This window comes from Schistosoma mansoni, assembly GCF_000237925.1.
Source record: "Schistosoma mansoni, WGS project CABG00000000 data, supercontig 0243, strain Puerto Rico, whole genome shotgun sequence".
Lineage (NCBI taxonomy): Eukaryota > Metazoa > Platyhelminthes > Trematoda > Strigeidida > Schistosomatidae > Schistosoma > Schistosoma mansoni.
Genome location: NW_017386107.1, coordinates 101,566 through 119,811, shown reverse-complemented (window position 1 = coordinate 119,811; position 18,246 = coordinate 101,566). Strand labels below are relative to the sequence as shown.

At 37.0% G+C, this 18,246-nt stretch overlaps 3 protein-coding genes and 1 pseudogene across 4 annotated transcripts in view; all 4 read right to left on the bottom strand.

Annotated features, from left to right (window-relative positions):
• Positions 1–982: 982 nt before the first annotated feature.
• Smp_125710 (hypothetical protein) lies at positions 983–1,135 on the bottom strand (the record flags this gene model as incomplete). The annotated part of the gene is made up of 1 exon (XM_018791043.1): positions 983–1,135. A coding segment is annotated over one exon (153 nt), but the record flags the coding sequence as incomplete, so codon positions are not given.
• Positions 1,136–4,033: 2,898 nt separating this feature from the next.
• On the bottom strand, positions 4,034–7,154 carry Smp_194880 (p25-alpha domain containing protein; the record flags this gene model as incomplete). Its single annotated transcript, XM_018791031.1, has 2 exons — positions 4,034–4,202; positions 6,973–7,154. The coding sequence occupies 2 exons, from the start codon at positions 7,152–7,154 to the stop codon at positions 4,034–4,036; spliced, it is 351 nt and encodes a 116-aa protein (XP_018647366.1).
• Positions 7,155–10,822: 3,668 nt separating this feature from the next.
• Smp_194890 lies at positions 10,823–11,976 on the bottom strand (annotated as a pseudogene). The gene is given in 4 exon segments: positions 10,823–11,054; positions 11,306–11,625; positions 11,752–11,964; positions 11,968–11,976. Coding segments are annotated over 4 exon segments (774 nt in total).
• Positions 11,977–17,608: 5,632 nt separating this feature from the next.
• Positions 17,609–18,246, bottom strand: part of Smp_006520 (cercarial elastase (S01 family)) — a 1,901-nt gene continuing 1,263 nt past the window's right edge. The window contains exon 3 of the mRNA XM_018791020.1: positions 17,609–17,944. Within this exon, the coding sequence (XP_018647365.1) occupies positions 17,703–17,944 (242 nt within the window). The 3' untranslated portion in view covers positions 17,609–17,702. The remainder of the gene's footprint in view (positions 17,945–18,246) is intronic.

The window sequence follows — 18,246 nt, the reverse complement described above, 5'->3', positions numbered from 1 at the left end:
CAGCTAAGTTTGCATTTATTGCCATTATCAATCGATGAATAGATTTTAGTTCATGTAAAATATATTGACAAAGCATTAAAATCTTTTAGAAGTATTCTCGTTAGTTTCAATAGTAGACAGTTTGATTAAGAAGCAAAGATGGATAGTGGCTAGCAGTGGAATCCAGGACGTGCGTTTCTTCCTATTTGGGACTCGTCAGCTGAATGTACCTGCCAATAAGAGACTGACCAGTTGCAGTCCTAAATATCAATGGGAAGATTCAAACAAACAATACTAAGTGGACGCCAATTCAGTGGTCCATAACTTAAGCGTGGGCGCACGAGGCCGAAGGTCATGAGTTCGAGTACTGAGTCGGCGTCCAACTGTGTTAGTGTCTAACTTCAACTAATCCGCGACACTGCGTGACTATCTTCCATTGTCTTCAGATAGTAACTGTCTCATCTTATTATTGACGATCATGTTGCAGTTAAATGGGAATCTCAGGATCGCCGAGCAATCCAAGGCGCTGTGTTCAGGTCGCAATCTACTCCGTGGGCGTGGGTTCGAATCCCACTTCTGACACTTTACTTAGACTATTGTATTGTATTCATTTAACAGATTAATGTAAGCTAAAAAGAAAGGAATTCTTCACTAATAATAAGTCATATGATAATGAGAAATTTCTATATATATATTCAATGACATTTTTTAAACATGAATATTGGAAATAAAACAGAATAAAATCACACTTAGTAATAAAATGAGCGCGTGAATATATATATGTGTGTGTGATGGGAGAGAGAGAGAGGAGGGAGAGAAAGAGGGAGCAGGGAGGGAAGGGAGAGGGAGTGAGTAAGGGAGAATAGTAAAGAGTGTTTGGGGGGAGAGGGAGGTAGAAGAGTAGATATAATAAAACTTAATATATGATATAATTGTATAATATGTTAATAACTCCCTCTCTTTATCTATATACACATACAACTGACGATAATCTGATTGAAGTTTATTTTCTTGGCTCTGATATTCCACTTGTAGTAAAACATGGTGTTGGATCAACACGACCAGCTTTACCTAATCCTTTACCAGTTTCTGCATTAAAACGTTCTTTATGTGAACCAGTAAATGTTTTTACATTTGTCAATCTAGATGTTGTTGGATCTGAGCTAATTTTCTAAAAAAAAGGTTCAAAATAATTAATTAATTAATTAAAATTTCGATTCAAATAATAAAGAAGTTTTAATTTGAATAGTTGAGATCATGAGTTAGACCATCAAGGAACACCTGGAAGCAGTAGACGGCGGTTTCGTCCGATTGTGAGACTTCTCAAAATCGCGCATTTATGATCCTACACATGGGATTTGAATCCCAGGACTTTAATCTCACGCGCGAGCGCTTAACCTGTAGACAACTAATTCGACATTTAAGGGTGTTAATCTCTAACTTCAATCGATCCACGATATTGGGCGACAGAGTGGTCTAGAGGTTATGCGCTCACAAGCGAGACGGGATCATGGATAAGCACTGCTGAGGAGTCCCAAAATATAAAACGAAACTGCCGTCTGGTGCTTCCAGGTTTTAATGGTGGTCGAACTTTAATTGACTCATGATTTCAACTATTAAAACTACTATAATATTCACAAAAACACCCTCTGATATTAATCAACATATGATCACTAGTGATTGGCTTCAACAGATATTTCCTGGAGTTCTAGTGAGAAGTGGTAGTGACCAGTGGAGTTCAACCGTGTCTTTTGTGAAGCAGTTACTCATTGAAGACAATGGAGGAAGGTCGCGCAATATTGTGGATTGGTCGAAGTAAGACGTTAACACCGTTGGATGCTGACCGGCTCAGTGGTCCAGAGGTTAAGCATTCTTGAGTGAGACCGATAGGTCCTGGGTTCGAGTCTCGCAAGACAGGATCGTTGATGAGCACTGCTGAGGGTTTTCTGTTACAATAATTCAAGGTTACAGAAGTGTAAAAAATGTAGTGATATCATGAGAAATTATGAATAATGAGAATATGAGACATAAGTAAAGAGAGAAATGCGGTGGTAATAATAATTAAAGCCAAGGTAACGTTAACGATAGGATATACCTCTTTTGTATTCATAGTTCTGGTTTGAGCTCATGAATAGTAAGAGCTTCAGCTAGTTTTAGAAGTTGGATACAAAGAAATCTAAACAGATTTGGACGACTTGTATATACAACCTTAAAATCAAACTGTGGATCAGTAGGATCATCACAGTCGATTAAATATTCAAGTATGGAACTCCTAACTGTTTTCCTCTCACCCTTGTAAAACCGTGCTGGGACATGTTCCCATATCCCAATTGAAAGTGAGCGCTGACTAAAGACAATATACCTTGCTCCACAAGAGCAAATAAACTGTTAGATGCACATAGAGACAACCAGATGGGGAAGCTTATCTTCAATAGATTCAGAAAACAAGTTCATACTAATGAACGTTATTCGCTGATATCATATAAGTTGATATACAATACGCTGTTATCAATATGAATCAAGATATCTTTTCATAACCCCACCCCCACCATAATCAAAGATAGAAAACAAAAAACCACCTATTCTTTTGAGTCATATTAGATATTCATCAAGAGGGTTATCATAAATAAATAGTCTCTAAGATTAAAAAACAAAAAAAGTCATCATGGTAACTAAAAATAAAAAATTTTTTTATTATTTCATTATAATAAAAAAAACCAGAATTTTCTAGTTATAAATCAATAATTTTTGTTTGTATTTAACAGAAAAATAAAAAAACAACATTGATTTACAATTATTATAAACAAAGATGGATAATGAATAGTAGTGGAATCTATGAGGCATGTTTCATCCTGATTGAGACTCATCAGCTGGATGTACTTGTATCCTAGAATTGATGTTCACTTCGGGACTTCAACCCAGTACCATTCACTGATGAATCACAAATAGAACGAAACGTATGTCCTTGATTCCACTTCTAACCATCATCTATCTTATGACTTAAGATAATGTATAACAATAGAAGGCTAAGAAGATGGAATGGAATAAAACAGAATGTAAAGGAGAAGTGATAGAAGATTTGTAAATGAAGTATTCAAGGTATGATTCTTATATTGGTACCAAAAGATTCTGTAATGTTCTATTAAATAGTAAATTGGTTATCACCATCAAGTCTTTGTTCATTACAATATTTCTTTTACAATGAATCTGTTTAATCCATATGTAAAGTCATAAAACATTTCAGTGGTAGCAGTAGCCCCCGGAGGAGCTACAGGCGGAGTTGTTTAATCCATAAACTATCAACTAAGCATTGAAGATTTTTGATTATTAGCTTTTAAGACAACTGATCAAATTGTTCATTATCAGAATGGTGGTTTTGTGAGGATTGTAGTGGTCGATTTAAGCTAGACAACCATTGAAAACCTATAAGCACTGAACGGCCGTTTCATCCTAGCATAGGACTACTCATTAGTGTGCATCCACGATCCCTCATTTGGGACTCGATCCCAGAACTTTTGATCTCAAGCGTGAGTGCTTAACCTCTAGACCATTGAGCTTTAATTGACTCATGAATTCAACCATGACTTGACCACAATCTTCACAAACCCCCATTCTGATGGTGATCATCATGTGCTCATAAGTAACCGACTTCAAGAAGTATTTCCTGGAGTTCTAGTGGGAAGTCGTAACCAGTGGAGTTCAAACGGGTCTGTTGTGAGATAGTTACTCACTGAAGACAATGATGGATGTGTCGCACAATATCGTCGATTGATTGAAGTTAGACACCAACACCTTTAAATGTCGAATTGGTGGTCTACAGGTTAAGCGCTCACGCGTGAGATTGAAGTTCCTGTGTTCAAATTCCATGTGTAGGATCGTGCATGAGCAATCTTGAGGAGTCCCATACTAGGACTAGACGGCTGTTGAGTTCTTCCAGGTTTCCAATGGTGCTTTAGCTTACACGAACTCATGAATTCAACCACTGAAACGTTTTATGACTATACGTATATTAACTTTAATGTTTAAGCCAATAACATAATAGGATCCATTAAAACTAACTATGAAATATACTTACAGTACCACCATGAACCGCTGGTGATGTTTCGGCTATTTTTCGTTTAAGTTGAATTGCTGCTTCCTCTTGTTCTATACCATTTGCAGTGGCATACACTTTTGCTAGTCGACCTTCTAGAAAACTTACGAATCCTGGGAAATCAACATCCCTGAATAACAAGTAAACAAAAAAGAAAGAACCGATTAAAGATTAAGGATTGGAAATTTTATACATGGAAATGATATTTAATATCAACAATATTCATCTTTATAAGCAAAGATGAATAGTGGCTAGTAGTGGAATCCAAGACGTGTGTTTCGTCCTATTTGGGACTCGTCAGTTCTATATACCTGCATCTAAGAGTTGATTTTCACTCTGAGACTCGAACCGAGTAACGTTCACTTCAAACGCCATCATGTAATCCAATTAGCCGCTGAGTCCTGGTAGCCACTTGCTTGTGCAAGTGGTTATCTGACTTCTGAGAATGTATTTGTTTGAATAAATGAAGATGAATATTAAATCCACTTGGTATTTTGTGGAGATTTCAGTATTTTCATAGTTGAAATCATGCATCAATTGAAGCTAGACCACCAAGGAAAACCTGGAAGCACTGGACGACCGTTTCGTCCTATTGTGGGACTCCTCAGTAGTGCACATCCACGATCTCGCCTATCGAGATTTGAACCCAGGACCTATCACTCTCGCGCCAGAGCACTTAGCCAGTACACCACTGAGCTGGCATCCAACGGTGTTAATGTCTAACTTCAACCAATCCACGAAGTTTGAGCAACCGTTCACCAATTATCTTCAGTGAGTTCCTATCTCACAACAGACGTGGTTGAACTCCATTGGTCACTGCTTCTCACTAGAACTCCAGGAAATATCTCTTCAAATAAATCCTTATTTTCTGAGTTAACCTCAATTACAAAACAATTATTTACTCATATTACTGGATCAAACAATAAGATTATGGCTTGGTCAATGAAAGATGACAAATGAGGATCCACTCATCAAACAAAAAAGCACGCTTAGACAAATTCCTGTTTGTTATGGTGGTTATATTTTATCTTATATGGGTTCACATGAGTGACATAAGACTAACCCTGTGAATAGCCTCCATCCCAGTTACTAAGTTCACTCGCTATTTCTTACTCAGCCGTTGAAATCTCAGTGGTCTTGCTTCTTTGTTCAAAATAACCTTATTGAGATTAATGTATTAAAAGCATCGTGTACTCATAGGACTCATAAGACATTCTGTCTCTATACTGTCCTGTCGCGCAGCTTCAGTACACAAGCCTCCATCCGCGATCATTTCAGGCACAAAGACATCAAATAATGAAATTGCATATTAGACGTGCAAAACGACCACCAGTGTGCTAATGTGTCTTTATACAGAAAAGCTGAGGAGTGATAGGTCTTCAAAGTAAGTCTACACCAACTTGAGTTTACAAAATTATGATAAATTATGACTCGCATTTAAGAGTAAGTCTTGCAATTCGACCGTTTCGTCCTAGCATTGGAATCCTCAGCATTGCGAATCCACGATCTAACTAGCGGGATCCAAACCCCTAGTCTCGCGCGCGAATGCTTGACGGCTAGACCACTGAGCCGGTATCCAACAATGTTAATATCTAACCTCAACCAGTCCACGATATTGCGCGGCCATCTTCCATTGTCTGAAGTAGATATCTGTTTCTTCCTGATACGGATTTGGTTTGGAGTCAACTTTCTTGTGAATGAAAAGTACCTAACTAATCGAATTTCATCACATTATGTGACCTATCAAGTAAACGTCTAGTAAATAATTATCCAAAATATCTGGTTTTATTTTTTTATGAATTTCACAGATCATTTGTATTGAAAGACACAACTTATCTGTTTGAAGTGCCATTTTGTTCGTAGAGGAATTCCAACCAGGTGTATTGTAGTGAACGAGAACACATGTATGGATGATCACTTAGTAAAATTTGAGAACCATACAGTAAATACTTCATTTCCAAAATGTCAATTATTCGTCTTAGACTTCACTATTCCTTCATTTCCACAACAAACATTCTCTGCTCTCGTTCTCTTTTCGTTGATCTTCTTAACCTTCTGCCACCAGGCATTTTATTTTCGATTGATGATACATATTACTTATGTCAATCGATATCAGTAGCACACACTATAGTATGGGGGGAATTTCTGTGAAAATACTTTGTGTTAGCAGCTAATTAACTGCTCACTTCTATCTGCCGTCGTGTGATAAGGAAGTTCAAAAGCGATATGCATTTTACACTACTAACTGATTTGTATTGTCAATAAGAAGATAAGCTTCTTCCTACTCCAGACATTCAAGAATCAAACAGCTAACATATAGATAGCCATTTTGAATGCAAATATATTCTAAAGACCTCTCACCATTAAATAAATTGAGAAGAATAATTTATAGTACAAGTCATATTCTTTACGCTTTATTTAGTGATCGGCTCAAAGAGGTATTTCCTGGAGTTCCAGGGAGAAGCAGTGACCAGTGGAGTTCAAACAGGTCTGTTGTGAGACAGTAACTCACTGAACACAATGGTGGATGGTTGATCGATTTCATTGATTGGTTGAAGTTAAACATTAATATCGTTGGATGTCGGCTCAGTGTTCTAGTGGTTAAGCGCTCGCGCGCGAGACTGATAGGTCATAGGTTCGAATCTTGCTAGGCGGGATCGTGGATGCGCACTGCTGAGGAGTTCCACAATAGGATGAAACAGCCGTCCAGTGCTTCCAGGTTTTCCATGATTGTCTAACTTCAATTGATTCATGATTTCAACTATCAATTTCCAAAGTTGAATTCATGAGTTAACCTAAACTAGACTATCATGGATACCCCGGTAGCACTGGATTGGTTTCAAGATGGATTCCCTAGACTTTATACATATACAAAATCAATATAACTGTATAAGAATTACCTTTTAGTGCTTCCAATATGTGCATGAAATTCAATATCTACTCGATTAGCATCTAATTTTTTAGAATAAATTTGACAATCTGTACATATTTTTTTAATTGTTTTATCTGTTGCTGTAATAGATCCTTTTTTAACAAAATTACAAAATGATAAAAATGATTGTTTTAATTCATCGGATGACATTTGATATTCTTATTATAGATAGATGAAATGAGGTAGATAGATAGATCAGTTGGTAGATAGATAGATAGATAGATAGATCCGTTGGTAGATAGATAGATCAGTTGGTAGATAGATAGATCAGTTGATAGATAGATAGATCAGTTAGTAGATAGATACGTAGATCCGTTGGTAGATAGATAGATCAGTTGGTAGATAGATAGATCAGTTGATAGATAGATAGATCAGTTAGTAGATAGATACGTAGATCCGTTGGTAGATAGATAGATCAGTTGGTAGATAGATAGATCAGTTGATAGATAGATAGATCAGTTAGTAGATAGATACGTAGATCCGTTGGTAGATAGATAGATCAGTTGGTAGATAGATAGATCAGTTGATAGATAGATAGATCAGTTAGTAGATAGATACGTAGATCCGTTGGTAGATAGATAGATCCGTTGGTAGATAGATAGATCAGTTGATAGATAGATAGATCAGTTAGTAGATAGATACGTAGATCCGTTGGTAGATAGATAGATCAGTCGCCAGATAGATAGATCCGTTGATAGATATATATTCTTGTTAAAGATTAACACTAGACTATTAATCACTATGCTCGTTCACTATATACAATATCTATTTATCATTGGTAAATCCAACATCATTCATTATCATTATAAACAATTATTTCATTGGTCTATCAATTGATATGATTCTCTTTCTATTATCATCTATTTGACTACTTATTTAGGTAGGCAGTAGTCTTTTTTGTTTATCGAATAGAACAGTTAACATTCATATTTGGTCCTTCAGTTTAGATATGAACAATTTCAATCAACCAATCATAATGTTAAATGTCTAATTTTGATATAATGAAATGTATATAGGAAATATAGGCGAATGAATTTCACATCATACACACACTTACATACATATATAGATAGATACAAAATGTATATTAGTATTGATAGGTAGAGATTGTAAGCTAAATCATCTCATGGTATTCCTCAACGATGTGTGCATCCACTTTCCCTCACATGGGATTCGAACCTAAGACCTTTGATCTCGTGGATGAATGCCTAACCTGTAGATCATTGAATCAGTATCTAATAATGTTAGGTATTAAGCAGTTACCCACCGAAGACTATGTAAGATGATCACGCAACATCATGAATTGGTTGAAGTTAGACATTAACACCGTTGCATACTGAATTATTGGTGTAGAAGTTAAGAGTTGGCGCATGAGACCGAAGGTCATGGGTTGGAATGTCAAGTTCAAGATCGTGGATGCGCACTGCTGAGAAGTTCAATACTAGGACAAAACAGTCGTCCAGTGATACCCAGTTTTCAATGGTAATCTAAAATTGACACACTTCATAACCCTAATGTTTTACTAAGTTTATTCATGGGAGTATTATTCTAATAAAATAGACCTTACTAGTTTTACACTGAATACAATTTAAAGTAAGCAGTGTTGAGCATTTCTTAAAAACAAACATGAAATCTGTTCACTTCTCCTGTATCATGTGGGTTATCACAACTTACTTAACAACATGTTCATTTGAAGACGGTAGTTTAAGTCGAGATCACTTCAAACAATCAATGAATTTATTATTGGTAATACAGAACACACAAGATACAAACGACTAAGACTGGAACAACTCTGGCTGTGTGATCAGTGACAAAACATAAAACAAGAAAACGACTGTACACAAAGACACATCGACGCATTCTGTTACACTTCATGAACACAACGTCGAACAAATATTAATAGACCGAAAACAGGAACAATAAGTATTGTGGATGCAATACAAACAGGTAACTGTGAAACTGTAAATGACTAGTTGTCGATACAAAGATTCCATTGATGTGTCTGAATGACCATATTCCAGCTTTCTACCCTATCGTCTGGAATATCGAACCATCGATGTTACAATTCTTCTAATCAACTCCACAAAACCTATAATTCTTCATAAGCTTCAGAGACTGTGACAGATTATTCACATATAACTTCCTGCAAAGCTAAGTGTTTCTGATAATGAGTTCACAGATAATAATGATAATTATTTGTAAGGATGGCTCGTTGGAAAACTCAAGGAATCCTCAAGAAGCCCAGAAAGAGCCGAAGACATTCCATCCAATTAGCACTAGGGGAACATTCTAGAATGTCGGCGTGTAGCCTCCCTATTGGAGGAATAAGAAGGACCCCCTTATGTTCCTATTGGCTGTCCGAAATGGTGATTTACTTTCAGCCAAAAAATTATAAATACATGAGATTTCTATACTATATTTGACACTGTTTTGGGGAATAACATTCCCACTTACTAGTCTTCTGTCTTCTCTACTGCGGCGTTGCGGGGTCGATCGTTCAAGAAGTCTAGTAGTAGGCGGCATAGCAAGAATCAAAGCTTTAGATATAACATTATTATTATGTTGGTCGCATCAATATATTTCTGGAAATGTTGATAAATTGACAAGTGTTATATGAAGAGGATGATCAACATTGAATGTCATCTGTAAGATATAAAAATCAAACAGATCTCAACTGTTTCATTATAACCATTGATTCTCCACTGGATCATGTTGAACATCAACTGTATTCCACAGTTCAATCAATATGTCATCTGAAATGATGAGTGATTTTTCAAATGGACATCTGCAACCGACACTAATGTCAACGTCCATGTGACAGACAACACCACGGATAAACCACATTGAGTGTTCATCTTGAGTTTCAGTGATAATGCTACAACTCAAATGAGCAATTAAGGTGAGTTGTTATTTCAATATTCCACTATGAGATACCATCAAGCATAGTTATTATTCAGGCAACCATACAAAGTATTCGACTAATATTGAGGAACAATTAGATTGACCCTATGAGTTCAGTAGTAATGTGAACTGTCAATATCTAGTTGACTATCAGAATTCAATATTAGAACTCAATCTGATATTCAGGGGATATTAACTGATCAGTGTTAAACAGAACCAAATGAGTGGCACAGTGCACAACTATCCAGTGTCTATTGAAACCTCAGAAAATTGAATATCTTCCTCTACAATTGATCGTACAGTGTTCTACTACACTTTCAGTGGTTACATTTCTATCCAATAACAAAATCACTAATACAGATACCGATATTATCAGAGAAAACTAACTCACGTGTCGTCCAATTTGTAACGATGTTCACAATCACGATCACATAGATAATGTGAAATGATGGAATTACATCTATTCAACCTACTATTCTCACAACAAATTTGTCTAATGTTTAATTGTGATGTGTATTTCTGTAAGGTGTTTCGTTGCTACCACTCACATATCAACCGTCTTCATCCCTAATCGCCTACTTTCATACATGCGCAAATATCGATGCATCCTAATCAAGTATCTGATGAGCAGCAGCAGCAGCAGCAGCAGCAATAACAACAAATAAATAACTGTCCACTTCACTAACAATTCACTGATCATTACACACACACACACACCGAGATTACACCACACATCCAAACTCAGAGAGAAAACGGATGGAATGTTGTAATTGATTAGGTCGTTTATTTATAGGAAATGTGTTAACACAATTGCGTGTGGATTTGTCGATAGATTATGTACACAAATATATCACTGACTGACGGAATGAATGAATGGATGAATGAATGAATGACTGAATGATACGAGCTGGCATGGTTCAAATATTGGAACGTACAAAATTCAACATTCTAGCCACACTGACATACTCGGGAAGGTGTGACAGTGTGACACCATGTGATACGACACCGAGTACTGGACCTTGAGGGGATGGGAGGAGAGGTCCACCATTGTCACCTGGACCGAGTAACTGTCCGGAATTCGGACCTGCTTTCACACAAATAAGATTCACATGGGTCTCATGTCGGCATTCCGTTACAGTCGCGCGACCTATGTCAAACAAAGAACAGATCAGAACAGAAAAGAACAGGCAAGTGAATTTCGTAAATATCAACTGGTACAAATTATCCACCTTCGAACTATCCACAAAACAAATATTCCACCTGTAATCTCACATGTCCCATCTCATATGTGAACTATATTGGAATAGCACAACAACCGGATCACATAAACAAATAGACAGATTAACTGTCTTACTAACTGACTGACTGACTGAGTCATGTTGTTTGTTGACCACCAACTCACCTTTCTTCAAAATCCCACCAGCTCTACGCGACGGATCACGGTCGTTATCATCCCTTCCATAACCAACAATGAAAACATCAGTTCCAGGTGTCGGTATATCCGATGCCTGTGGCAGACTGACCACTTTGACTCCACTCCGTAAGTTGACCATTTGAGAGAGCATTATAATTGCAATGTCGAATCCACTGAGTGTCGGTTTCTTTTTTTCCCCTGTCGTGACGACGTACAAGAGGGCATGTATTCTGGTGCTACCTTAACTCCAGACGGTTGATGATGGATGGCTCGTTGGTCGCCACCCCTCAATGTGAGAAATGTAACCTGAAATGGACAAACTATATTAACATTAGATTTATGCAAACTCTCTGCATACAAAAACACACACGTACACTCTCTGTGAAATAAATCGATCACATTACATTACAACAATGTGTCTCTTACCTGAACGACTGGCATTGGTGAGCAAACACAATGACCAGCTGTGAGTACTGCTCTCGTTGAAACTAGTGAACCTGTACACATTGATTTCTTTGATGCTATATATGCGATGAACGGGAATTCAGTGCGGTCTTGCACAGGTTCACCTTTACGTACCAGCCAGGTTGACACACGTTCAAATGTTAGACAGTAGATGAACAGTGTCACCACCAAAAACCTCCATCAGTTCGACATCGACGTGATTATGTATGTGACCGTTGCAATCAACCAACTACAATGTTGCAAAACATTCACCTATTTATATGCACCAATATTCCATGACTGTTGAGTACATGTGAGTGAGTGAGTGATTTTGCATGTGTGTAAGTCAGTCAGTGTGTTATTATTGTTATTATTATTACTATTCATTTTGTGGGAAATCCACCTTGCACTCCACTTCAATCATTCATTGTTGTGACGCTTTCACTTTGTAGTCATGACACGCCCCAATTATTAATCGGCAAGTGCACGACTCTCGTGTTTTGTCGTGGCATATTTTGCTGTATGACAATGTTGCTCAACTGTTCATGAGAGTATCTCACTATAAGAAGAAAACAACTTTTGATAAATCGATCCAATGTTCGTTGTATTTCTACTCTCAACCTTTCCGTATCATCGCACCTTTGACTTATCAGCCTACCTAATACTCGTTTGAAACAAATACTTTGCCAACAATCGAAAAGTAACATCATTTCACTTTGCACATAGTGACTATTTTCAAACCACACTCAAACATCCGTTTAGTCAGTGTGTCCTCTCATTTAAGAATCACATTTTATATCATACATACAAAGCATAATTATATTTGGAGGATAGTTTTCGTCATACAATCTACATGCTACAGTTGATCTTGTACAAATGATAAGTGAAGAAGAAGCATAGATAATTCATTGGAGATTATCTCCTTGAAGATATCATTTAGTCAAACTGAACAGTTGTTTTCGTAATAACCTTACAAATTAAATTTTTTGAGAAATGAGAGGATGGAAACATCATATTATATGTCAAGAATGTCGCTTAATAATGAAGTATTTAGGAGAGATGAAATCAAATATGAGAAGGATATATGTCCCAATTGATTGATCACTGGGTGGTGATCAATGTCATGTGTGTCAAGTCCTTCTTAGTGCTGATCAAATGCTATCGAGCAAGTTGTAATGTGGTCACTAGTCTAGGTGGCTCGACACTGCGTGCACTATTTTGAGAAAACATGGTGGTTGGAGTTGGTCAACAGGAAACCCTGAACCCGGGTTTCGTGCTACCTGGCACTCGTCAGGTAAGTGTACCTGTGTTCTTGAGGGAACTGGTGCTCCCTGACGGATTCGACGCCCGGTCACTCAGCTTCACAGTCAGAGACGTTACCACTGAGCTACTCGGGCCGCGACCAACTTACTGTAGGACTGAGATATATGTCCACTTGACCAGTATGAGAAGGATGAAGAATCAAATTTAAAGAGTTTTCTATATCGAATTGTACCAATTCTTCTTCAATATCACCTTCATCTCCTGGATGTAAGATTTTGTGCTAGAATATATCCTTTATTCTGAGTTGAGATTGAAAATGGACTGTACATGTCTGATAGATTGAGGATTGTGAGAGTTGAATCAACTCAGACAGATACTTATCTGAAGGAACTTCACAAATAAACAAGTACCAAGCAAAACAATTTGTTACACAAAGATATTGGGAGAAATTTCACAGAAAATGCACAGTCTGTCATGAAACATTTGTATTTGTTATGAACACTCACGCATTTCTTCGGACTAATAGTCTTGATTTGATGAAGCTAACTGGATTGATGTCCTTGCCTAATGGTGACCGTGAACGTAATTCTACGATGAGATTCATGTTATTAGGTCTACTTAGTATATTGTTCATAGTAAGGAAGTAATTTTAAATGTAAACTAAACTTGTAAAAGTAGGATAACGAAACCATCATGTGCTTTGTCAAAGAAAGGTACTCAATAATGGAGAAATGGACAGAGATACTAAAATGGAATTGAATGTCATAAGGATAATTGGGCACACGTCGAGTATGTGGAGATTGGATATTGAATTAGAAATGTCAAGTTGCTCATCAGTTCTCTCATATTCACTTATCCGCCCTCACATCTGGTTCTTCTTAAACCTTCACAACCCAATATCATTTTTTCTGACCCTAACTAAGCTCGTCGGATTTTCTGCTTCAGTACAACTGCACAGATCATCTCAGTAGTTTTCCCAACATTTTTAATCACTCTCACTGAGACATTGCTAAGAACGTGATCTTAATACTTATCAGCCAGAAAGATTTAGTCCAATTCATGTACGGATAGCCAATTCAGCTCCTGAGTTTCACTAATTATTGGATGAATAATTTGAACTCAGCACAGCTGACGTCACTCAGGTGACCATTGTCGATGCAAAACCCCGGAAACAACATGTTATAATAGTGTTGAAGAGTCTACAATCTAATAAATTGTATATAACATACAATCTTGCGAAAAACGAGCAGCGCTTTTTCATGTAGTACTAATATTCTATATCAGCCAGTTGTGCCTTATCACCACCAAAGTAATAAACAATTAAGTGAGAAAATCACCTTGGTCACCTATCATATTGCACCTTTACAACATCGTACTTCACGCGGGATTCCATGATTAAACTTAATACCCAAATTATTACCACTAATAATCGCACTACAGATTATATGAAATCATAGTTTGCCGACTGTGGAAACATGTACAGAGGGACATAGGTCTCATCATATTCCTGGGTACTGTAGAACACAACCAATTTCGATTCTATGACAAACGTTATTTTGCTATTACCTATACTTGTAACGTACATGTGATGTTTATTTTTCTATGCCATACCTTTATCATAACTGCATCTACGGAAATATTCATAGGGATAGTATAGTTCTATTATTATGATCACTGAACGTATTCCCACAATTAACATCGTCATCAAGAGTTTTATCAGACCATTTAATATAACACCAATACTTCAAAAATTCAAATTCCGATGTCTGTAGTAAGGAGAGAAGACCTACGCCCTATGTTATTCCTTTTCTAGTATGCTTCTGTGAATGTCTAGTCTTCTCTTGAATGAGTCAATTCAAGGTGCAGACATCCCTGCTTCGAGCAGCAGGTTCGAAGTATTGATGACTCGGTGTGAACGGAATTTGCTTTTAAGGCATTTATAGGTAAAGATTGATTATCATCAATAGCAGATACAATTGGCCTCAACATACACAAAGGAAAAAGAAGATTCTCAAATACAACACGATGAACACTAACCCAGTCACACATGGTGGAAAAACTCTGGATGTGGTGTGAACATTCCTTAACCTGTGAGGCACCACTGATGAACAAGGATGATCTGAAGCAGACGTAAAAAGTAAGGATTGGCAAAGCAAAGACAGCATCCCTACGATTGAAGAACATATGGAACTCCAAACAACTGTCAACTAGTTTCAGAGTGAGAATCTTCAATACGAACGTCAAGACAATCCTACTGTAGGGAAATGAAACGTGGAGAACTACTACATCCATCATCAAGAAGGTACAAGTATTTAAAAACAGTTGTCTATGCAAAATACTCAACATTCACTGGCCGGATACGATCAGTAACAGCCTTCTGTTGGAAAGCACAAACCAACTTCCATCTGAAGAGTAAATTAGGAATAGACGTTGTAAGTCGATAGGTTATACATTACGGACATCATCAAACTGTATCACGAATCAAGCCCTAACTTGAAATCCTGAAGACAAACGGAAAACAGAAAGACCAAAGAACGCATTGTTTGAGAGTTGATAGCAAACATTGAAAACGACGAATAACAACTGGAAAGAACTAGAAAGGATTGCTCACGACAGGGTTGAATGGAGAATACTGGTGGGTTGCCTTTACTCCTCAACGAGGGGTAACAAGCAAATGTAAGTAAATAAGCAATAGCAGATAATTTAGAATCTAGTTTCAACTTAAAGCCATCAACGGTGGTATTCTAGATCATTTTTCAATCATGTTTCCAATTTCTGAATAACTAGTTGAAGCATGAAGAAATTGAAGACACTGAATAGTAGTGGGAATGAATCTCTTACGCTGTTAATAAACAATATCAATCTCATCTAGCCTGATATTGTCTCATCACATAACATTTCTGGTGTCCCTATGAAGCTAAGGTAGTTTGCAGGATACCCAACAATATTCTTAGGGATATACTCAGAAAACCAAAACTAGCTCGATTGAATTTGTTAGTCTCTAAATCTTATTTCTTAAATATCATGTCCGATATTCAATTAATACTAATGAAATCAGTATCGCTCATCTGGCTAACATACTGGCGTCTGTGCTACTTGTCAGAACCAGTCAAAGTTGCCATGCCAATCGATCCAAAAACGATTGGGCTATTTTATAACCAAATTTGGCAGCTCGTTCCAGATTACGGAGAAGCAAACCAGTCAAAGTCACAATAGTCCAAACAACGACTTGTACTCGCAAAACTAAAACAAAACCTTAGAATAAGCTCTAGGAACGAATTCTTCAACTTCTAAGACCAATAAAAACCAACGATTTCACAGAATCCAAGATATGTCTTCAAAAATCATGAGCCATGACTGCTTGTTAAACAAGATATCCATCAAAATTCTGAAAATAACTGTTTTTGACAAATCACATCATACTTATAACCGTTGTATTCTTTGACATCCTTCCACCACAATAAGCGTAAATAGCCACACTGACGAAACGATCAAAACAATGGACGAATGAGTTTTACAATTTCAATTTCGATATGAATGAATAAACGTTGAGGGTGCCAACACTTCATTTTCGTTAACAACTGCTTTGGACTGTACATTAAATCAATGTCGTGAATCACTCAGAAATACTTTTATTCATACCCTTTCTCTTCTGATTGAATCGTTTGACTGACATACCTAATGATATGATATTCTCAGCTTTTTACTTAGCGGTAGTTTGGCCGACTGATGGTACGAACTTATAATGAATAGCCACATACCCTTCCAACAAAACAGTAAGATTGATGTGCGAAGCAATGTTCATGTAAATTGATGCACTGACTGTCAATCGTACACTAACATTAACAGTCTTAACAATCACGTTATTTTACTCAAAAGAATATTGCTGTCTGTTCAGTGGGTTTTCTCCCACTTCGTATCATCATTTTTTATCATAATCGTTAGTAAGCTATAATTACATTTACTGTTTCATTCCTTCGATTATGTTGAAGATGCTACAGGTATTGGGAATTTGACAACGCTCCAACCAGTGACACCTTCCATTATGAATCGTACTCATCAAGTGGAATCAAAAGAGAGAAGCGAGGAGGTTCGTAGATATATTTGATAGGTTATCAATATATCGTAGATCGACTAATCTTATCTGACTAGCGATTGCAGGAAATGTTGAGCACGTCGTTCCCACTCGTGATCTGGTGCGGATTCATGACCAAGCGCTTTCATCCAAGTGAGTCCATTAAAACCAATGTGGTCAGCATCCAATGTCGAAGACTTACAAAACTATTTAATTTGGGGATTTATTTACTGTTACAATACGATTCAACAGAGACTTTCGTAACTATCGTCATGCTCTGTCCGTGGATTCCACCGACATTTCTGCTTCTCTTTTTAGGTCGGTTGACTCTCTGTTCTGTTTTGCTAGACTGAAAACCTGTTTCTTAGCTAGCCGAGTCACTGAGAAAAGTACCAGATTTGGTGCTACTCTAAACATCAGTATAAGCTAGTAAACCAGACAGTAGTAAAAACGTAATTATTATCCCTCCAAGAAACAATAAATAAGACACCCATAAAGTTTTGATTCATTATATCGTTTATTTTTTAAGTCTTAACAAAACTGAATATAATTTTCTCGATTTTCAATATACACTTGGAGGGATGATGCCAGCTAGCATTATTCAAATATTAGGTAATATAAATTTAAGCATTCTAGGCACACTAGAATACTCAACGCACAGATCAGCAAGAGCTGGAAGGAATACACCATTTGATGCCACTCCGACAATTGGACCTTGAGGAGTGAGAAGAAGAGGTCCGCCACTGTCACCTGGACCAGCTATTTGCTTTGAGTTCGGACCTGGTTTGACGCAAATAGGATCCCCGAACGTTTTGTGTCTGCATGCCATGATAGTAGCACTACCTATATGTGAAAAAGAGCAGTTACATAGATTTCGAAAGTATCAGACAACAAAAATAATTCACATTTAAGCGACATCAAAATTAGATCATTCCCATTCAATCTCTAATACGGGAATGTGCTTGAATTCTTATAAAACCAGTATCCACTGTGACAATTACTATTAACACAGTTTTAGTCAGAAGGGGTGTTGTGGACATTATAGTAAGTTTAGTAGTTGAGATCATGAATCACTTGAAGCTAGACCACCATGAAAAACATGTAAGTTTACGTCGGTAATAGCTAACATTTTCGTGATTGCACAT